This window comes from Triturus cristatus, chromosome 8 (assembly GCF_964204655.1).
Source record: "Triturus cristatus chromosome 8, aTriCri1.1, whole genome shotgun sequence".
Classification (NCBI taxonomy): Eukaryota; Metazoa; Chordata; class Amphibia; order Caudata; family Salamandridae; genus Triturus; species Triturus cristatus.
The window spans coordinates 1,247,054,517-1,247,078,058 of NC_140591.1; the positions used below are offsets into that span (position 1 = coordinate 1,247,054,517).

At 47.7% G+C, this 23,542-nt stretch overlaps 1 protein-coding gene across 10 annotated transcripts in view; it reads right to left on the reverse strand.

Annotated features, from left to right (window-relative positions):
• Window positions 1–23,542, reverse strand: part of CASK (calcium/calmodulin dependent serine protein kinase) — a 1,269,229-nt gene that overhangs the window by 652,937 nt on the left and 592,750 nt on the right. For all 10 annotated transcript variants that reach the window (XM_085622943.1, XM_085622946.1, XM_085622949.1 and 7 more), the window contains exon 7: window positions 18,627–18,802. In XM_085622943.1, the coding sequence (XP_085479069.1) occupies window positions 18,627–18,802 (176 nt within the window). The remainder of the gene's footprint in view (window positions 1–18,626; window positions 18,803–23,542) is intronic.

Here is a 23,542-nt window from a genome sequence, read left to right on the forward strand (position 1 = left end):
GGCATGTATGACCACACGACGGCAGTCCTCCGGTAATAAATAGATGAATTTACGTAGACTTTTCAATTTGCTAAAGCAGGTCGAAGACACCTGCATAATCTGTGCTGAGAGCGAAAGATCCGTCTCCCATTTAACCCCCAGATTTTTAGCAGACTTAGCCGGGTGGGGTGGAGGACCCATTTCCGGTGGCCACCGAAGCTCCGCAGGCAGCAGAAGAGTATTTACAAAAAATATTACCTCAGTTTTCTCAGCGTTCAGCTTCAATCTATTGTTATTCATCCATAAGGAAATATCAATCAAACAACCCTTGAAATTCTTAAGGGCTTTGTTCGCTTGATCTTTAAAAGACAACACCAGCTGGGTGTCGTCGGCATAGGATATAGCCTTCACACCCCAATTGGCTATGAGTGAAAACAGTGGCGCTAAATAGATATTAAAAAGAAGCAGGCTCAGTGCTGATCCCTGAGGGATCCATACCGGATCTGCTTACATTTGGATTTATATGTTTGCAGGGCAATCTCTTGTGTCCGGTTAGAAAGGAACGAGTTCAGCCAGCACAGCACCTGCCCCCCCAAACCAATATCCTTAAGTCTATGAAGCAATATTGCATGGTCTACCGTGTTGAAAGCAGCAGACAAATCAAGGAGCACCAACATAGCTGATGCCCCTGCGTCCACTGTCATTCTTATTGATTCAGATACCTCCAGAAGAGCCGTTTCGGTACTAAAGCCCGATTGGGTATCATGCAAGATGCCAAATTCCTCAACAAACGTGGATAGCTGCCTTTGAACCCACTTCTCCAACATTTTTGCGGGGGCCGGGAGAAGAGAAATAGGACAATAATTACTCAAATCTCCAGGCACTTTATTAGATTTTTTTCTGTAAAGGTAGAACAATGGCATGTTTCCACGACTCAGGGAAGATGCCAGTTGTTAAAGAGGTGTTCCAAATATGGATCAGCATTTTTATTGTAGAATAAGCCACTACCTTACAGAGTTTCGAGGGGCAAGGGTCCTCTGGATTACCAGATTTGCAGCTAAGAATTAGAGCCATTCCGTCTTGTAGCGTAATCAACGAGAATTCGCTGAGCGCGGCTTGTGAATGGTTGCTCTCAGACCTATCAATTTTAGTCGTTGCAACATAATCCGTAAAGTTGTTATAAATGATTCGAATTTTATTATCAAAAAAGTCAGCGATATTCTCACATAGTAAGGAGGAGGATTGAGCTTCAGTTTGTATTTCTTGAGGAAGGCATTCACAACCTTGAAAAGATGTCTACTTGAGTTCTCTGCAGACTTAATGCACTTGGCTATATACTCTCTTCTAGCAATTTTTATACTTTTATGTAGCTCTTTAAGGGCTTTCTTGTAAACAGCTTTAGCTGTCTCGCCGTAGTTAGTTCGCCACTGGCGGTTCTAGGCGCTTACATCTGCTTTTGTCCAGTCTACTCTATGCCAATTCACTCTACCCCACACTACTCTACTATGCACCACTGCACTCTACACCACACCACTCCACTCTATGCTACCCTACTCTGCAACACAGCACTCTATACCGCTGTACTCTATGCCAATGCACTCTACTCTGTACCACTCCACTGTAAACCAGTGAACTCTATGCCAATCCCCTCGACACCACTCTGAAAAAGCGCAACAAAAGTCTACCAAATTGTATACTTGTTTCATGGACTTGAAAGCGGCGGTCGACATGGTACCTGGAGAGCTCCTATGGCAAAAGATGGAAAAATGGGGCATCCCGCCAAACTTACTAAGAGCCATAAAAATTTGTACTCAGACACTTGGGTACAGGTAAAGCTAGGAAATGGAGAGAGAACCACAGCAATAATACCAACGCATAGAGGCTTAAAACAAGGGTGCTTACTAGCTCCCAGCTTATTTAACATCTTTACAGCAGATCTAGACACCAGGCTGATAGAGGTCCAAAGTGACCTCCCAAAGCTAGCTAACCACCAAGTTAGACGTCTACAATACGCTAACAATATTGTTCTGTGCAGGGGAGAGGCCTTGTCCCTTATTTCCCATTCCCGGAGGCGCGAGCGGGAGGAGGTGACTCGTGTTGAATGTGGGGTGACGGATGACAAATTACATGTTCTCCGACTCAAGCAAGCGGCTTATAAGGCCCTCGTCACGGAGGCGGCCAGGGGCCTCAGTAGAGAGCAACAGGGGAGACTGTATGATGTGGGTGATAAGGCTGGTAAATTGATTGCATGGTTGGACAAAAAGGAGAGAGCGAGTCGAGTTGTCCCGTTGATTGAGAAACAGAATGGTGTGTGTGTCACTGAACCAGAAGAAATTGTCTCCTGCTTTGCAGACTATTTCCGTGGGGTGTATTCCCCGGTGTCCTCCCGCTCTGAAGAGGATTCCCACGCCCTGCTCAGGGATATCGCGCTGCCTTCCTGTTTTCGGAGGAGGACAGAGTGTCGTTGGACGCTGCTCCAACTTCCGAAGAATTTGCCCTCGCCATACGTTCGGTCGCTTCCGGCAAGGCCATGGGCCCTAATGGTCTTCCCATCGAGTTGTATAAACTGCGACCGGATACGCTGGCACCACATCTCCGTGCTATGTTCCTCGCGGCCCACTCGGCGGGTTCCCTCCCGCTAGACCAGCATCTAGCTACTATCGTGGTTATCCATAAGGAGGGGAGGCCACGGGACCGGGTCACATCCTATCGGCCTATTTCGTTATTGAATGCAGAGCCCAAAATCCTCGCCAAGGTGTTGGCCAATCGGCTGGTCGGCGTAGTGTGTGACTTGATTCACCAGGATCAGTCCGGCTTCATCCCTCATCGCAATACAGCGCTTAACCTGCGGCGTTTGCATGGGGTGCTCGCACGTGTCCCGTTCATACGAGAGCCGGCCATTTTGGCGTCCTTGGACGCCACTATGGCGTTTGACACGCTTGAATGGCCTTATATTTGGGCGACGCTCGCGAAGTTTGGGTTTGGCCCAGGATTCATCAGTTGGGTAAAATTGTTGTACTCTGGCCCGCTGGCGCAGGTCGTGGTGAACGGTAGAGTGTCGGCTTCGTTCGAGCTGGGCAGGGGTACGCGGCAGGGCTGCCCGTTATCGCCGCTCCTTTTCGCGCTCGCCTTGGAGCCCCTGGCGGAGTGGCTGCGGTGGGAACCTTCTATTCGTGGTCTCCGCTGGACCCCCGAGTATGAGGACCGCGTATCTCTATACGCTGACGATATTCTCCTGTACCTGGCTTCCCCACGTAAATCACTGATAGTGCTGGTTGATGTGTTGCATTCATTTGGTCTTAACTCCGGCCTTGTCATCAACTGGGCTAAATCGTGCGTCTATGTTCTCTCTGGGGAGGACCCTATCCTTCCGCGGGGCTGTCCTATCCAGATCGCCCCGCGGGGATTCCGGTACCTGGGTGTCTTCATTACCCTGGACGCGGAGGCCCGATATAGTCAGAACTTGCTTCCCCCCCTCCAGCGCCTGAAGGAGGATGTTGCGCGTTGGAGGCGCTTGCCGCTCTCGCCGCTCGGCCGGGCGGCATTGTTTAAGATGATGTCGCTGCCGCGTTTCCTGTACGCTCTGCAGAACACAATGGACGTCGTCCCGGCGCGCTACTTTCGCGAGGTGGAGAGTTTTCAGCGCCGACTGTTCTGGGAAGGTAGACCGCGTATCGCCCTGGCGAAGCTGACGCTCCCGTGGTATGACTGGGGGATCGCCCTCCCGGATATCAAACGGTATTATTGGGCCTCCCAGCTGGCTGCGATTAATCACGGCCTGTACGGGCCCGCTCTAAACCCGGCCTTTGCAATGGATAAGATGTTACTGCCGGGTGGTGATTATAACCGAGCGCTTTACTCCAGCTCGCTTGACGCACGTCTGACGGGCCCCACGCGTGTCATGGTACGAGTGTGGCACGCGGCTAATGTGGCGATGGGGTGGAAAGGTCGTTTGACCCGGGCGTCGCCACTATATGCATCTGAGCAGTTGGGCTCCCTGTGGACCTCGAAGGGCTTTGAAAAGTGGGACATGATAGGCATCAGCAGGGTGGGTGATCTCTGGACGAGGGGGGGATTCAAAACGTTCGAGATGCTACGGACAGAATTCCAGTTGCAGGACAGGGAGTACTTTCGGTATATGCAGATCCATCATGCGCTATGCTCCGTATTCCCGGACGTTGCCTCCATCCCGGAGTATTCCCCTCTGGAGGATAGAGTGCTAGATGGACATGTACCGGACAGCACGATTTCATTGATCTATAAAAAACTTATCAATGACCGCTCGGGACTGCTGACTAACCTTCGTGAGGCATGGGTGGCCGATGGATTGGAGCTGGATGACGAGGACTGGGTATCGGCGGTGGCCTCCCCGAAAGAGGTGGCCATACCGGCCCGCCTTCGCTTCGTCCAGCTCAAGATACTCCATAGGGTCTATGTCACGGGGCCACGGCTACTGCGTATGGGATATGCTGTAGACGGGTTGTGTAAGCGTGGTGTGGTTCTTTGGGGACCTTTTTCCATATTTTGTGGGAATGCCCGGAGGTGGAGCGATTCTGGCGTGGTGTGCATGAGGTCCTGCGGGTGGTTACGCGTGTGTCGCTGCTGCCCGAAGCGAGGAGATGCCTGTTGAATGTGTGGGAGCCAACCGACTACTCGGTGCCGCAGACGCGGTGGGTGACTCTGGGATATATGGTGGCCAAACGCGACATTGCTCAACTGTGGGGTTCCCAGAGGTCGCCGACTGTCTCGGCATGGAAGGATAACATGGATTGGTGCATGTTTCGGGAAAAGGTGGTGTATGTTGCGAGAGGTAAGCCTGGGACATGGGTGAACGTATGGGGCCCCTGGAACGCCTACCGCGGGGGAATCTGTACCCCGCCGTTATTGCCCGATCCGTCACCGGCCCCATCCCTTAGCCAGTTTATCTCCCCGGTCCCGGGCACTGAGTCCACCTAATCCCAGTCTTGACCTTTCCCCCCCCCTTGCTACTCCTATGGATTGGTAGGGTCCCCCCCGCTAGGGGAGCACATGCTGCTGTTTCCGATTGTGGGTTGCCTTGTGGATTTGTTCTTTTGTTGTTATTTATATTAAAATGAAACCGTTGTGGGCCCGGATGGTGTGGCTACCACCGCTTCTAACTCCTGTGCATTTCCCTTTGCCGCGTCATGCGCGCTATTGTTTGTATCACATGCTCCTCTTGCTTGCTAGCGGCCGGCCTGAAGGTTGTAGGCCCATCTTTGTATATTTTTTTAATTTTGTAATAAACGGTTTCATTAAAAAAAAAAAAAAAAAAAAAATATTGTTCTGTGCAGCTAGACCCCTATTGGCCTACAGCGTTTGATAACGAAACTGCTGGAATATACAGAGGCGCTTGGACTATCGCTAAACTACAACAAAACAAAGGTCATCTGTTTCTCTGCAAACACCAGCACCCACAACAAAAACAAATGGTTTGCAGCAAAGAATAGAGCAGATCGGCTCATCCAAATATCTAGGAGTGGTGGTAGACTCCAAATCTACACTCAAAGACCATCTAACCAAAAGACGACCCAGGCGAACAAACAGCGTTTTGCACTAAACACACTAAGATTGAAATTAAAGTGCCCATCTAATTCCCATCTTCTACAAGTAACTCCTGCTAAGTTTCTTCCAACGTTTACTTATGGCCAAACTATTTAAAGGCAAAGACGCGATTTCTTTGAATTTACAACAACCCTGTCTTTTTAAACACATTTTTCGGATTCCGCAATTCACCCCCAAGGCGCAGGTTTGCTTGGAATTTGGGTTATTCAACCAACTCCCGGTAAGGTCTGCAGCAATACTTTAATTGTGCTGGAAGAGGAGAGCAGCCCAAGAAGCATCCTTGTTGGGTCTCTGCCAGACGGAATTAAAGAACCAGCCTAAAAGTAAGAAAGACCGACCCACCACGCTTGAGCAAGCGTTAACCACCCTCAATATGCATGAAGAATGGGGTACAAACAACAGCTTTCCAGTATTAAAAAAAATTGTGAATAATACTGCTAAACACACAGCCTGGCTGCTGGATAAAGCAGTGCTCGCAAAGAAGAAACATGGATGGATGGTTCTATCCTCGTATGGGGCAAGGCTGCCACAGTCTTATCTCGTACATCACATATCTCCAACAATACAGCACTTACTGTTTTTTATTTGACTGGGAGCTTTTTGCTCAAAAGATCAAGTCCCAACTTGTAAACAAACATGGCCGACTAGTCTGTGCCGACTCTGCGAAAATGCGGAAGAGTCGGTTTTATATATCTTGTGCATTTGCTCAACCGTCAGTCAATGGAGAAGACATTGTCTACTTCCAGCCCTCTGTTCTCTTCGGATATAATCATGCTGACCCACTGTAAAGGCATTACTAAATAGCCAGTCGCTACAGCTTTCATGCAGGGCAACTAAGTTTTTGCAACAAGTCAACAAACTGCTCCAAATATTGATCCTACTTTGCTGACTCTAGACCAGTCTTGCGGCAGCCCCAAACTGCAAAGTGCAACTCTATATTTATTGGAAAAGAGGACAGAGGACATCTAGCAGATTTTTGCACACAGGTCCAACTTTATTGTTTCAGATGTAACTATGCACTATTCCTTATTTACTATTATTAAAAAGCCAGTCGCTACAGCTTTCATGCAGGACAACTAGTTTTTGCAACAAGTCAGCAAGCTGATACAAACAACGTCGAACCTACTTTGCTGACTATAGATCATAGTTTTGCGGCTGCCCAAAGCTGCAAAGTGCAACTCCATAATCATTGGAAAAGAGGACAGTGGACATCTAGCACATTCTTGCACACAGACCCAACTTAATTTTTTTAGAATCAATCATTTTTATTGCGTGATACTCATTCAAATTACACAGCTCAACTGCCTACAACCATCGGCCGGCAGAGCGTAAACGGTATGGTCAGTACACAGCGTACAGGTCTACACTCCGTGACATAACGCAGACAAGAGGCTTGGTAATACGCACTCAAGAGCAGGAAGCCCAGCCCCCCCATGGCCTTTGGTGAGGTAACAAGGGATAATGCGAGCCTCGGCCTCCTATTATTCCACAGAAACTTATTAAGAAGCCCCTGCAATTTCTGGAGAGTGCCCGGTGGAGGCTGCGCAGGGAGCATCTGAAACAAATAAAGGACAAGCGGAAGCACAGTCATTTTTATCGCCGTGAGTCTCCCATACCAGGCCAGATTAAGGCGGGACCAGTCGGACAACGACTTGGAAGTGTGATCCACCAACAGGTTATAGTTGAGGGTGACAGTTTTAGCAATGGAAGAGGTCAACCGTATACCCAGATAGGGAATGTCAGGGTGCACCCACTGGAAATCAAAGCCACGTTGCAGGTCGCGAACCTCATCTTCAGGGACAGAGAGATTAAGAATCTGTGATTTCGAGTAATTTACTTTAAACCCTGCCACTGTTCCAAAGTCATGAAGCTCCCGCGCCAAATACCGCAGGGTGGTGTGAGGTTGGGTAAGCGAAAGAATAACATTGTCTGCATACAGACTACTTTTGTGTATGTCGGTGCCAAATTTGATTCCCTCTATAGCCGGGTTTGAGCGTATGCGCTGGGCAAAGGGCTCCATATAGAGCGCGAAAAGTAGCGGGGACAAGGGGCACCCCTGCCGCGTTCCCCTGGAGATGGGGAAGAGGGAGGACTTACACCCATTCACTCTCACCGATGCCTTAGTGGCTGCGAAAAGACATTGTACCCAGCGTACAAAATTCTCACCAAGCCCAAAGGCCCGTAGAACGGCAAACAGGTAGTTCCAGTTCACTCGATCAAAGGCCTTCTCTGCGTCGATGGAAAGAAGACAGGCCTGAGCCCGAGATCGATGAACCAGGTTTATAAGATGAAGAGTGCACTTGGTGTTGTCCCCACCCTGTCGCGTAGGAATAAAGCCTGATTGGTCTGGGACTATGATGCCATCCATCAGGGGGCTAAGACGCGCCGCCAGGATACTCACAAATAACTTTGCGTCTATATTTAAAAGGGAAATTGGCCGATACGAGCCACAGTCCCTCGGGTCCTTCCCCGGCTTAAGGATGACTGTAATGGCTGCCTCCGACATGGAGGGTGTTACTTCCCCAGTATCCAGGAAAGAGTTGAAAAGACGCGTTAAAAGCGGAGCCAGCTCAATGCAAAAGGTTTTAAAAAACAGTGCTGAAAAGCCATCCGGCCCGGCGATTTGGCTATCTTTAGACGGGCTATCGCAGATATGACTTCTTCAATGCGAATAGCGGACTCCAATGCGACGGCAGAGGATGCAAACAACGGCGTAATGCGGCAGGATGCGAGATAGTCCGCTATCCCCTCTGATCCCGGCACCTCCTTACTATACAAGCGCTGATAGAAATGGCGAAAAGAATCCACAATAAGGGGGTCAGTGGTATGCTCAACCGCTTGGGCGTCCCTAATGGACGGATTCGCTGTCCGCTCGCTCGCAACCTATGGGCTAACAGCTTCCCTCCCTTATCCCCACACAGGTAAAATTTATGGCGCAGGAGAGCATGCTCAGCCCTATCTAGGTCTAAGTGCTTCAGCATGCGCCGCTTTGCCTCAAGCTCCCTCCACACCCTAGGAGCCCCTGTTCTTTTGTGGACAGACTCTAAAGCCCCCACGTTCTTCTCCAGCTCCGCTCGTTTAGCCTTACATAAACGCACGAACGCGGCTGCCAGCGCGATGAATTCTCCCCGCACCACCAACTTTAGGGCCTCCCATACAGCTACTAAAGACGTACTCCCTTGGTCATTGTCTGACAGATAGGCGATGATCGTGTCCCGTATACGAGTAACTACCGATTACGAGTGGAGCAAAGAATCGCGCAGATGCCAACCAGAAGGCGGGGGGGCGCTTACCATGAGAGGTGAGCTGCACCGAAATGAGGGCATGGTCGGAAAGCGAACGGGGGGGGATAGTCGCGTCTGATAAGCAGGGCAGGAGTGAGGTGGAGGCAAAGAAGTGGTCGAGGCGGGCATAGGATTTATGCGCTGCCGAGTAGTAAGTGTAATCTTGCTCAGTGGGATGCTGTACGCGCCAGACATCATGCAAACCGCCATCACTCAGCCATTGCCTCCCCCTTGCGAAGAGCGCGCCCGCACGATGGGTCCGTTGCTCAGACCTATCCATACACGGATCCATCACCACATTCAGGTCACCACCCACCAAAATCAAGGCGTCCGGGGAGGCCAGAATATCAGAGAGAGCCGCCCGCAGGAAGGATTCCTGGTGCTCATTCAGGGCATACAATGACCCTATAGTGAAGTGCGTATCCCCCATTGCACGCAGACCGCGAGGAACTGCCCCTTAATATCAACAACCTGGGAGAGAACTTTACAATGAGCACGCGCTAAAGAGGATTGCCACCCCATGCTTTTTAGCCGAGCCTGAGGACCACAACTGTAAAGGGAAGCGCTTGTCTCTCATCCGCTTAGTGTCCTTAGGAAGGAGATGAGTCTCCTGTAGCAGACACACATCGCCCTCCGTGTTTTCCAGGAGGGACAAGATAGCAGAGCGCTTAACAGGACTATTCAAGCCCCTAACATTCAGGCTCACCACTTTGAGGATCCTACCCATAAAGGTCGGGGAAGGAAGAGCCGTAACCTAGCCGCATAACGCCTGAGCTATAAGGCGGGCAAGAAGGCAGTGACCCCGGGCCATACATCTCCCAAACCAGATGGAGAACTGATGCGGAACCCCAAAACATCCCCAATGCAACCCCTTTCCCCCAACCAACCCCTTTCCCCCAACCCCTAAGACACAACAAACACAAAAAATACAAATCAAAGAAACAGGACACAAGAGCCCCGTAAAGGGACAACAGTCTGTCACAAAGATCAAACTATGAGGGGAACATGGCACCAAGGAGAAGTGCGCCACTCATTGGAGACGATATGCATCCAACACCCAAGGGACAGTTGATGGTAATAACACGCAACAAAGGTCCTCTCCCCTCCGGCGCAGAGAAAGAGCCCACCTGATGCCAGTGATGTGCAGCTCATGGAACGCCGGTGTTATCCGTCACCTGTGCCACCGACGTGACAGCCGCCTCCCTCACCATGAGACTAGTGGACACGTCAGGCTTCGAAGATTGTTGGGACTTCCCGACCCGTTGCCAGCCATCGGAGCACCTGCGTCGACGCGGGGGAGCGCTAGCAATCCCAGGCTGAGGGGAGGACCGTTCCAGCCGCAGGACCTCATAAGCGGCATCCAAAGAACGAAGTTGTAGGAGCTTGCCCTGGTATTTGAAGATAAGACGAAACGGGTGACCCCACGAATAAGGGATGCCTTGCTCACGGAGGTGTCTAGTGATGGGCCTGAACTCCCTACGCTTGACCAGGGTGGAAGCGGCTAAGTCCTGAAAGAGTGTTGGTTGGTGACCCCGAAAGTGCACAGCGTTGAGATCGCGGGCCCTCCGAAGGATCTGCTCCTTAAGTTGAAAATCGTGAACGCACACCAGAATGTCCGGCGGGGGAGCTTTAGCACCCCTCGGCAAGCCAACACAGTGAACGCGATCCAGCTGAATGTCCCGTTCCTCCCCCAAGATCTGTCGAAAGAGCTGGAGAACATACTCACGGAGGTCATCCCCTTCCCCTTTCCATGGCACAGCCCGAATTCTGATATTATTCTGTCGAAAACGGTTTTCCAAGTCCTCGACGTGGGCTTGCAGATCAAGATTCTGCTCTGTGAGGCGGATGACATCCTGCTGAAGCTGGTGCAAATCGTCCTCCCGCCCCAAATCGTGCACCTCCACCGTAGCGACGCGTTCTCCCAGGGCGTCCACGTCGCGCCTCTTGTAGATCAGAGGAGAGCTGGGAGCGAAGCTCCAGAATATCTCCCTTAATGGCTGAGAATAAGTCAAGCATAAAAGCCTTAGTTGCCGGATCACTATCCTCAGTCTGTGGCAAGTGTGGACCCGATTGGGATGAGGACGGGCCCGCTGATTTCTGCAAGATATCCTTTAAGGTCTTATCATGCCTATTCCTGGCAGAAGACATGGAGATCAAAGCAGAGGTCCACACAGAAAAACTGGAGGCGCAGCAAAGAGGCAAGGACAGCCCCCCAAAAGCAAAGTCAGAGCCCACCCACAATGAAGTCCAAAACCAGTAGGAAGGAGAACCAACAGGCCTCCAAAGCACTTGTCCAATTGGTCCACAACTCAGTCCCCAGGGAGACAAGGCAAGGGCCCAGGCGCCGCAGGGACCCAAAGGGAGGAGGAGGCCCACACACACGCCACAGCTCCCGGGGTTCTCCTAGCCACAACCCCTCAAGAAGCTCCAGGACCCTCCAAGGTAGGCCCCCACCAAGGCGCCCACAGCCCCTACTGCGCCCGCCCCCCACACCCAGGTGAAGCGCCCAAGGAGTCACCAGTCCAATAGTGCCTGCAAACCAGGAGGGAGGGGAGGGAGGAGGACAGCGCTATACCACCGGTGCTCCCACCACAACACCGACTGCCGATATACGTTCCGAGCACCACCTCTGCAAAAACAGCGACCTCTCTGCAGCCGCCGGCCAGATCGCACTGACCTCACGCTGAGAATGGGACACCTCCGCGTAGTATGCCCCAGGAAACTCCGCCGACGGTCCCTTCGACCTCACTTCAGCAGGCAGTCGCCGCCCGCCGACTCACGGGCCAAATGCAGGCACCTGGAAGCCAGCAGTGTAGGCTTCCCAGGTCCGAAGCCACCACCAGGCTCAGGGAATGTCCATGCGGGGGGGGGGGGGGCCACAGTCGCAGCCCGCACACCTATGCGGCCACACAAAGGGGGGGCACGGACCGTCCCACACAGCAACACCCAGCTAGGGCCCGCAGAGAGAGGCCCCGCACGCGCTCCACAGTCGCGCAGCCCTCCGTCCGCCGAAGCGCGGACCGAAAATCACCACTGTGCAGCTAGCGCCCCTGCTCTCAGCAGCGCTGCAACACCGGGCCACACTCACCCCCAAGTCTCCGCCGAGGCTCCGCTGTCCGGTGGGGTAGTATGTGTCGCGGGCCTCTATCGAGAGACCTCAAGGACGTATGGCGCAGGGCCGGACACTCTCAGTATGCAAATGGCCGCAACGTGGGCCCCACCGCCGTCGCCGCACCAACTCCGGGCCGACCAGAAGACGAGCTCCAGTCCCCGCCTCCACACTGCCACTGGGTGCCCCAGCCGCCACCAATGCTCCTCCAGGCCGCAGATCGCGGGAGCCGACCAGATCCGCTAAGGCCGCCGCAAGGCTGGGGCCGGATTGCCCCGTGGAGTCCTAAGACCGCCTCCACACGCCAAAAGAAGGACAGCTGCGGGAGCAGGGCGAGCCGCGCACACAGCGGGGCACAACGGCCAGCTTCGATGGGCACCAGGAGGGCAGATAAACAAGGCGAAAGTCGGGTGGCGCCGGAGAGACAAGGAAATGCGTCTCACTCCGCCGCCATCTTAGCCACGCCCCAACTTTTTTTTTTTTTAGACGTAAATACGCACTGCTCCTTATTTCAAGATAGTTACATGAATTTGCACTTTTGCATTTAATTTCAGTCTTGCGGCAGCCATACACTTTTCAGCGCAGTGACACAAATAATTAAAATGGAGGACAGAGGAAAATTTGTATACACTTATATTTTGTTTTTCCATTGATTTTCGATGCATAATGCCTTATTTTAAGATTTGTGCTTGAAAATGAAATTAGTTATGAGCATGGATACTTTTAATACTGAAAAGGCAATTTCTGCACATCAAACTCTAGTCCAGTGGAAGACCCAATCTTAATTAAGCATCCTCACAATCACTGAAAATGAGGAAAGTGAACACTTTGCACATTCTGCACACAAATGTGGTGACTTGCTTTTTAGACATAGCATGTTTATTGTCCCATTTTAAAAAGGTCGAATGAATTTGTAATTTTGTACATCAAACCCTTGTCTTAATGCAGCTACAAATGGCACAGTGTATGTACATGTTCACCTAAAGCAATGATAGTGGTGATTCCATATATGTCTGCACACAGACCCCACTTCATTGCTTTAGACGCAACATGTATAAAGTCTTATTTAAGATTTTTTTTTTGCATGACAATATTTTTGTATCAGCCCGGACTACATTACCTGTTGTTTTAAACTTTATAATGGTGTGGAAAACCACAACATAAGGAAATAACGCTTCATGTGATGCCAAGTAAGCGCAATTTCAATGTGCAAATAAGAAAATTGTCATATTTTACTCATTTTACGTTAAAATTTTAATGGTTTTAATTAACTACACAATAAAGTCGTTTTTATTTCCACTCTAATCTACTCAGCGCCACTCCACTCTGCACAACTCTATGCCACTGCACCCTAAGCCAATGGTCTCTACGCCAATGCACTCTATGCAACTCCATTTTACTCTGCGTTGGTGCAGTCTACGCCACTCTATTTTACTCTGCACCACTGTACTCTAAGCCGGTGCTCTCTACTCTACCGCACTCTACTATACACCACTGCACTCAATGACCGTGTACTTTGCTACACTGCACTCTCTGCCACTCTACTTTATGCCACTGAACTCTGCATCGTTTCACTCTGAGCCACTGCACTCTACACCTATCTACTCTAAGCTGTTCTAATCTACTCTGCACCACTGCACTCCACAACACTCACTCTACTTTGAAACAATCTACTCTATGCTAGTGCAGTCTATGCCAGTCTATTCCACCCTGCGCCACTCTACGGCACTCCAGACCACACCACTCCACACCACTTTATTCAAAACAGATACACTCTATGCCACTGTACTCCGTGCCAAACTACTATGCACTGTACGCCACTATATTCTACTCTATACCACTAAACTCTACGCCCCTCTACACCATCGCCCTCTGCGCTAATTTATTCTGCACCGCTGTACGCCTCTGCACTCTATACCAATGCACTCTACGCCACTATTCTCCACTATACTCCACACCACTGCATTCTACAACACTCTACTCTGCAGCTCTGCACTCTCTGCCACAGAACTCTATGTCACTCTACTTTGCGCTATTTTACACTATGCCACTGCACTCTACACTGTACCACCCTACGCCAATGCCCTCTACGCCCTCTGATCTACAGTTGCACCACTGCACTCTGACACTGCACTCCATGCCTTTCTAGCCTACACCACTCTATGCCAGTGCACTCTACCCCACTCTACTATGCACCACTGCACTCTACACCACGCCGCTCTACAACACTGCACTCTACGCCATGGCAGTCCATGCTACTACTCCACTCTACCATTGTATCACTCCGCTCTACCCTGCACCACTTCATTCTGGTCTGAAACAATCTACCCTATGCCACTGAAATCAACGGTGTGCCACTCTATTTTATACAACTCTGCGCTATACCAACAAAAAAATCAGAGCAGCAGCCCAAAGATCACCGCACTTTCACAGGTCCTAATCAGTAAATGCGAACAATCCAATTTGTATCCATGTGCATTCACTATAAGCACCTGCTGCCTAACGGTGCAACCCTATGGGCAAAACATATTAGTAATACAGATAGAGGTGCTCCACATTCTGTACAATAGTCCCATTAAAATTTCAAAATGTTCCAACTATTATTTTTATTTTGCTTGTTAAAAACAGAAATCCAAACGCAACAGCAAAGACAGCCAGTACGTTTTATCCACAAAAGTATCCCTCAGATATCGAGTCTTACCTTATCTGGGTTCCTAATAGCCAACATAAATTCTTGTTGAGCACCCTAGATTCATTCAATACAGCGCACACTACCTATTTGCTTTTCCAACACCTTTGCCTTACATGAGGCATCTGCCTGTGTGCTGCAGCGATTCCTGATCTTTACAGTCGACTTTTATTTGTTAATTTTTTTGTAACCTCCATGTGCTCATCAGAAGAAAATATCTAGTTCCCATCTTAAGTGCTAACTCTTAGCAATGTAGGCAGGCGCTGTTTTTCATTCAGTCGCTATCAGTCCAAGTGTTGGGCTGTTAATAAGGTCATTCAAATTGCGATAAGAACGAGGATGGATTTGTGATTTTAATTAACTTATTGTTTACAGTTTTTTTTCACTCTTGTTTTCAGTCAGGTTGAGATTTTTTTTATTCACAGTCCTTGATCAATCTGGTTTTTAATAAGGTGAATCGTGTTTTTATGGGGTTATGGAACTGTTTTATAACTATGTATTTGTCTTTTATGGTTAAAAGTTTTAACCGAATAAAGAATTTATACGATAAGATTTGAAGGGGCACGCCATGTGCACCGCCTTTACGGAGGCTGACTACTGTCAACTTATTGGGCGGTAGGGGAAGAACAGTAGAGGCATCAATCAATAGACTAGAGGCTGGGCGGGCTTTTTTTTACTAGTCATCTGCCACGGCCCTCTTTTGTGGTTTTAAATTTGTCTGCCAACCCACTGCAAAAGAAAAAAAACAACAAAAAAAACGAGAGATAGACTGAGAGTGTCCCAGAATTTCCTGACCCAGAGAGGTACATAAGTTGAAGTTGGAGAGATCATGTCACACAACACTGAACTGCAGGTGTCTTCCCCACCAGCATCCCTAAGGTCCTCTGTAGTGGACAAGCCTCCAGGGTCTAGAGGGTAGGAGGCAGTGAGTACCTTTGAAAGGCAGAAAACACCCGTGCCCGTAACTGCTCCACGGCTTCCCGGAAGTATTATTACCCACAGGTTGAGTGGTATTTAAGTGAGTATGTCTCTGTCTTTTATGCACTTGTTTTGGGTCCCTTCTAAAAAACAAAAGGGCTTCAAACTTCACCCCTACTTCCAGGTGACTGCAAGACAAAGACTGGCTAGGCAGGTCTGAGAGGAATAATATGCAAAAGGCAGGAACTGCCTGAAACTGGTCACAGGATAGGATCTGTGGAATACACAGACTGTATGCAAATACAATATAAGTTTGGGGCTAAGACCACCATTCATTGTGCCAAGATCTCTTGACAATCGTAGTTTGTGGTCCCTCAGCAGTGCAGACTCAAAATCTCTTCTTTGATGACTATCAAGCTCCCTTTGCCAGGTTCAGTAACAGGAACCTGAATGTTCTGCAACTTAGTAGCGGTATAGCTGCTTTGAAGGAATGAGCTGACTCAATGCAGTGGTGGGGTGCCCGGGGAGTCTTGTATAAAGAAGAGGCTGCTTAGAAGAGAACTGAAAGGAGCTGGGACAGGAGGAACTAAAAGCAGGTTACTGCAACCCAGTGAAGGATCTGCACTGCCAAGCCTTGCGGTGAGGCCTTGAGACTCTGATGCATTTCAAGAATCAAAAGCGCCTGAGATGGCTTAGCACTCATGGAATCCACAATTGAATACTTCAGCCCCACCCCCCTCCAAACAAAAAAAAACCCCACATGTGACAGCTAGGTGCTTAGAAAAGTACAACTGCATTTGTGGCCTCCTCAGAAGAAACTAAAGTACCTGGCTATCTCCAACTCGCACACTCCAAGCCACAAAAAGCTTAGACCTCCACTTTTTTTTTGTAATCATCTAGGATACCTGGACTTAGTGCTCTTTGTTTGGGTGGTGGGTTTATGTTTGGGCCAGACATAGATCCCCCAGATTTCTCCACCGAATGTCCCACTGGAAAATGCACATTTTCTCCTACGCTGCTCTAACACTGAAGGATTAGGGCCTTTAGGTCTGTATTTTTTCAGAGTTTCTGGCATCTTCAAGGCTATCTTTCAAGGAGACTGCAAAATAACTAAAGAGGACCTAGACGTAGACATGGATATCGAACCTCAGATCCACAATCAGTTTCTTAATATCAAGAGCATTAAGAAACTGTGCTTCAGTGCAACAAGGTTCAAGGGGGTTTTGATATTGATGAGGTCATCAACATCAGTAAATCAAAGCTAATTCATTGGCTTCCATAAGCTTAGATAGCTAGACTCTCATATAAAACGGGGGAAAAGATAAGAAACCAAGTGATGGATCTGTTCTTGATCATCTCCTAGGAGGAGGTTGGGACAAGGGACAGAATTCCCGGAGGAGTTGAGAAATGTTCAGTTGGGGAAAAAGTACTGTGCATAGCTTTGAACAGTTGTGCCACCCTGCTCTGCATTTGTTTTCTGGATAACCCTGTGGTTTTCCTACAGTGAAATCAACAATCAAGGAGTCCTTTGGAGGTACTTGAACTATTTTCTATCCAGAGTCCTACGCTCATGAATGGGGCCACATCAAATTTCTACCTTCTTTCTGAGGGAAAATGGCTAGTGTGTCATGGATGTATTATGAATGGTGATGGTGGCGGCGGCAATTTAATAGCCCAGTGGCACCGGAATTTTTACATGTACTCCTATTGGGATGCTACCTTCTTTAAGGTCCTCCTATTCCCCATAACTGGAGATGCTACGTGCTCTTTGTGGACATGGATATGTGAGTGTGGGTGCCTGAACATGCACGTGCATCGGTGTTGCACATGGTTCATGGATAACTTGGTGAAATGTGGTGTCCAACTGAACCCTGTGTGTGTGCAGCACAAGATGATGGTTTTCAGTAAGGGGCTGGTCATGCCCTTATTGAAATCCCGTCTTGGACATACTCCTTCCCATGTCGCCCTCTCCAAAACATGTTGTACTTTGTGGGCGGGAGTGATTAACAGCAGATTCCTTTATCCAGAGTAGCACATAAATGTCCCATGTTACCAGCACAACACAGCAGACCCAAATGTCATTTCTCAATACTATTGGTACACAACAGTCACAGCCTGCACAAAAGCATAGCATACTAGTTCAAGTGACAAAATATAATATCCCTGTATTGGCACATTTGTGGCTAGGTCTGAATGATACTTTTCGGTATACATCACCAGTTTCCACAATGCCCAGTAAACAGCAATCACAATTTTCTACAACGGCACAATAATAAACATACAGTTTCCACAATGTAGCATTAGCTAGCATATTTTTAGTCCGTCTCCATTACTCTGCATTTTGCAGATATTTGCTAGGCGAGCACAAGGCTACAGTAATGTTTATCTATGTCCAGTGCCCACAATAAAGCATTAATGGATCCTTTGGATACTATACACAATGCCACAGTAATGAACATTTCTGACCAGTTTCCATATTGACACCGAAATTAAAATGTTTACCTCGGACAGGGAGAAATCCGCACACGTTTCCAGTTTGTTTTATCCATGCCCCAATTAAGTAAACCGGTGACATTTTTCATTATAATGCATTAACAACCCGGATTCAAACCACGTTAACTAAGTCACCAACAGCTATAATGTGAATATGTGCCATGTTACAACAATTCTGCATTAATGTACTTATTGACTAGCTCCCAACTGAAGCAATAACGAATCTAGTTACCCATTATTTTTTTTTATAATGCACAAACTATGTTGGCATTTCAGTAAGTTTATACAGAATGACAGTTACTGATCGGGAAATAATCTTATTGTGTCGATTTCTTTTGCAATTAAGGGTATTTCAATCAAGGCCGTGTCGTCTCTGGTTTTAACCCATACCTTTACATGTTAAGAGAACACACTAGGAATACTATCTGGTACCGAGACTAGCTAAAGTAAATTCTGCAATTTTATAACCTTGAAGGCACGTGCAATGAGGTCTTCAGAATTTCCCAAACAATCACACAAACTGCAAGTTACTAGCAGCGCAATGGCATTATTAAAACATTGTTCTGTTTACCTTATATTTTCCTTTAATAATGCCTTCAAATAATCTTTCCTTCGTTCCATAAAAAGGCAGGCAACCACTCAGCAGAATAAAAAGGATCACTCCACAACCCCAGACATCTACAGGCTTCCCGTAGGGTTCTCTTTTGACCACCTCAGGAGCCATAAAATGTGGTGTCCCCACTCGCCCTACAAAGTAAATTAAAGAAAAAGTTGTTAAAGTTAGTATGTTTAAATACATAAAAGAAACCCAGCATATTGCATTTAAATCACAAAGAATTTCACAGTGTGATAGTAATTATTAATTACTGTATCCTAACATCACAGAAATCATTAGTGTTCACTAACAGTTTCCAATATTCAGGGAGGTGCCACTGGTTAAGCGCTGGCAAACCAAGAGATCGGATGATTTGTATTTTAAATGTAGAGACTTTCAAATCACTGTTCTCTGTTAAATACGGTTTTTACTCTTCACGCCATCTTCCTAACTTTGACCGCTTTACTGAGACTGATACCTTGAAAGTAGCTGAGAGGAAGTTGTGTACAACTACTCAATATACCAGGAGGAGCTCAAGGCTCTGTAAGCTGCCAAGTGACAGGCCAACAATTAGAACTGTAGCGTGAAACTATAGCAGGAAATAATCATTAATCCATAATTATTCGGACATAGGTTAGGGACGTAAATGTGTCATGTGAAATACGAGGATTCAATAACTCGAACAACCACTGGCAAAACCAAAGGTCCTGGCAAGCCAGTATTTTTTTTGTGTGTAAACGTAGGCATTGAACGTGGTAAAGTAATAAAAAGTAAAACTGCTGTTCTCTAAAGGTAAAGAGCAAATACTTGCAAAAAAGGAAATAAAAACTATGAAAGGATAAAAAATGGAAGTGGAGAATAGTATACCACCCTTGGCTCTGAAGTAGACTACTTTCTAGGTGGCAGCGAACAAGTGCAAGCGAAACAATTCAGTCCCTCACAGTGGAGAGAGCCAATGGCAGAAGTGGACTGACTCACTGCCCCTTTTCGTTAGGCTGCGATGTTTGGAAGCAAAATGTGAATGACAATTAAACAGAGCTATGGAGTCACAGGGCTGACCAAAAGCCGCTATATGTATGTATGTATTTTAGTTTTTCTTTATTTTTTGAGAAAACACAAGGATGGGGAGGCAGGCTAGACATACACATAGTGGATGATGGGGTATTGTAGCATACACAATGGATCCAATGTTTCCCACCTGATTTTTTTTTTTTTTTTAAACAGACTTTGTTGGGTCACAAAACAGAATACAGTCAATACCCTTCCCCATTACTCCGCCCTCCAGCCAATTCAGAGCGTAGAGCAGTGACCAGTCCACCAAACTGATCATAACTGTACAGCATTCACCCCATCAACAGCTATGCTACGAGGTAGTCCATCCACAGGATTAATCCACAGCGAGTGTGCGATATAACCAATATGCCCCCCGCCCCATCCCCCAGCAACCCCCCACCCCTAATCACCCACCCAAGCATGTCGCCAGTATCTATCATAATTACATGCGTATCAAAGCCTCCCCTGCCACTTGTCGGATCCGCCTCCCACATACCACAGCAGAAATTGCCTCACGAGCATAGGGGGAAGCCTGTTACAGGGTTCTCAAGGGGCCGGGGTCTCATCATCCTCCACCGGATCCCCCCCGTCCCCCACAGCCGAGCGCTTGAACAATTCCAGGAGTGCCAACCATGCGCGGGCCCATTCATGCGATCTCTCATTTCCACTACGTCTAGCCAGACAATCTATAAGTCCCCTCACTTCCCGCCCATTTCTAAATTTCCCTAGTCCAACGCAAGAAACTAGGTCCCTGCCTCGCCTTCCAATGGGAAGTAATCTCCCGCTTGGCCAGGACCAGCCCCAGGTCAATAAACCTACTGGTGACCTTAGTCTTTGCAGTGTGCGGAAACCCATGCAGTAAGCAGACCCCCGGGCCCACCTCCAAATCCCTCTCTGTCACCGTCAGGAGTACCGTCGCCACTTCTTGCCAAAATCTTGACACCTGTGAACAGTCCCAGAACATGTGAAGAAAAGTCGCCCCAACATGGCCACATCGGGGGCAAGCATCCGGTCCCCCAAAGTACTCAGCTATTTTGCTAGGTGTAAGATATGCCCTATGGAAAACATAAAAATGTTTCCCACCTGATAAGGGATTCTTTGTCACCAAACTACGTGGAGGTGGCCATATAGACGGAAGCAGATGGGAGTAAATGTCTGAGTTCTACCATTCTAGCCTCCGACTTGAGAAGGAAAATCTGGACCAAGAGCATGAACCCTGATAGACGTGAACCCCAACTCTCACTGAATGCCAAGCCACATGATTTCACCCTGGACATCAACCTCGCCCTCAAGCAACAGATTGTCCAACAACTGTTTCTTCCAAAAAGAGACTTCTCATCTGGATGGTGGTAATTTCCTATTCTGTAGTCCTCTAAGATTCCACAAGGGCATCCTACATGCCTCATCAGGTCTTATCCAGGCCTAAAGAAATATCACCAAATCACCATCATCCTGATGGAACTCTATTGGCTCCATTTGCTGGCCAGCACCATCTTCAAAACCAGTTGCATCATTTACAAAGCCATCATGACCAGCACCCAAGCTTATCTAGCAGGTATGTTCACCATCTCTGGTGGTTCTCTGCATACCCGCAGTCAGGACATCCTCAGACTGTAGACTAAAGTGACAAAAAAACACCCAAAGCAGTAGGCCTTTTCCATCTAGGCCCCCAGGAAATGGAACAATGCTCCAACATTTATCAAGAACACCACAACGCTGCTCCAAATTTGGAGAGAGTTGAAGATGCACCTCTTTAAAGAATACTACATTACAATGCATTAATAGACCACAAACAAGCTACTTCTATCAACAATGACTTTGCGATTGTCTTTGAACCTGAGAAGAACTCCGCTGCCTTTTGTCTAGGCTTGTACTATAGAAATACTACATACATACAGCTTATTGGGTGCTACTTTTAGTTTTGGTCTTTGATTCAGGCAAGCTGGGACCTTATGACATCTGGGAAACTCAATACACTCAGGCGGCCTCCATGCAGATCTTCAGTTTGCTCCTGACAATCATGGGTCAGCTCCTGTTCTACAAACCAAGTCACAGCAGCAAGATGCTTCAGAGTGAGAGTTTTCTGCAGTTTTAAGGAAGCTAGCAAACAAAAAGGTTTTGCACTTAGCAAATTTCACCTGAGCAGTCTTTCAATATCTGATGACGTATGCGTTACTGGTAGAAGGTCACTATTTATTTTATTTTGGGACACAGGTAGGAAGATTGAGCAAATCAAAATGCAAACTTTGTTTAAAGATCACAATTTTCCTCCTATCAAGAGAAGGCATATCCCAGGACCTTGACTTGAGCAAGTCAGGATTTTTCCGGAGGGGAGTGGCAGTCAAAGAAGTACAGGTTATTTTGTGTACTGAAGTAAGACTGATTCAGGTAGATAGCTATGGTCACCAGGTGATGGCCTTTACAATACAAGAAAAGGGGAGTTGCATGAGATGCCAGCAGCACCCAGCAAGTGGTTGGTCAAGAGCCTTTAGAGAAAACTGGAGCAGCTAAAAACGTTTCAATAGATTTCAGTCAATGTCACAAGAAACGAAGCCGCGATCTGAAACTTGCTCTTCATTTATCGTAAACCCAATCTAACTTTGCTAGATTTCCCAATTAGTAGAACATTTAGCTTTCATCTCCATCAATTTTGTCTTGTGTAATAGATTGTATTTCCCTGTTCTGAATTAGTCTTATTTACTCTCTCATCAACAACTGCTGAAGAATTTATCAATGTGCAATCCGTCCATAATACTTAGTCTATCCTTCTGCATTTTTATAGTGTTTCCAGTTTGAGCACAGACTCCCTTACTGTGTTCAGCAAATACACTAGTCTATCCTCCCCAACATCCTCTTTTTTTTTTTAACCTTCACTATGATATACAACTGCACAAGACTGACTGCCTAAGGTATACTAGCCCTAAAGCCTTTGCTAAAGCAACACATGTTATGGACTGCAAATATGGTCTAAAATCTGATCATCACAAAATCTGTTGTTTACCAGATCTCTATACTATATAGGCTTATCGCCTTAAATGACTACATATCAGCCAATCCAACACCTAGCTCAACACGCCTATCCCTCCCTGACAGATTCCTCCTATTGTTAGCCATTTTAATCTACAAACATAGTTGTCATATATTTGGAGAAATATTTGAATGAGAACTGTTAAGAAAAACGTAGGGAAGTCAAATCGTTTGGTTGGACGCTATCCCCTGCCGGGTGATAAGATCAAGAGCATATGGACTTGGCTGTCAAGACAGAAGAGCTTTGTGAACATATGGACTGATGCCCATGTTGCAGCCTGGCAGACGTCAAGGCTCCTGGTGGAAAGAGCTCTCAGAACACATGGGGGATTCTTCTTTGCTGGCCTGTGCATCTCAGACCTTAATGGAGGATTACCCATCTCATCAGGGTCCTCTTCTACACAGGCATCCTGGAGTTTGCTCTGGAGAACCCCACAAAAAAGTTGATTGAAGGTCCTTGGTATGATCAATGTAAAAGCTTAAAGCACTTTTGGGATCCAGTCGAAGTCTCTCCTCTTCTTTTGAGGGGTAGCAAAGAATACAGGCAGAGTGATGGATTGCACAACATGGAAGGGAGTCATGGCTTTTGGCAAGAATGCCGCTCGAGTCCACATCAACAACTTGTCTGGGAAAAAGGTAGTATAGGGCACCTACACTGAGTGCCCGAAGTTCACTTAAACAACAAAGTGATTTAATTACAATGAAAAAACCAATATTTAAAGTCCGGAGATGCAACGAGCAGCTATACATCGGCTCGAAGGGCATACACATGAGAAAAGTCAAGATCAAGTTAAGGTTCCACCATGGCATCA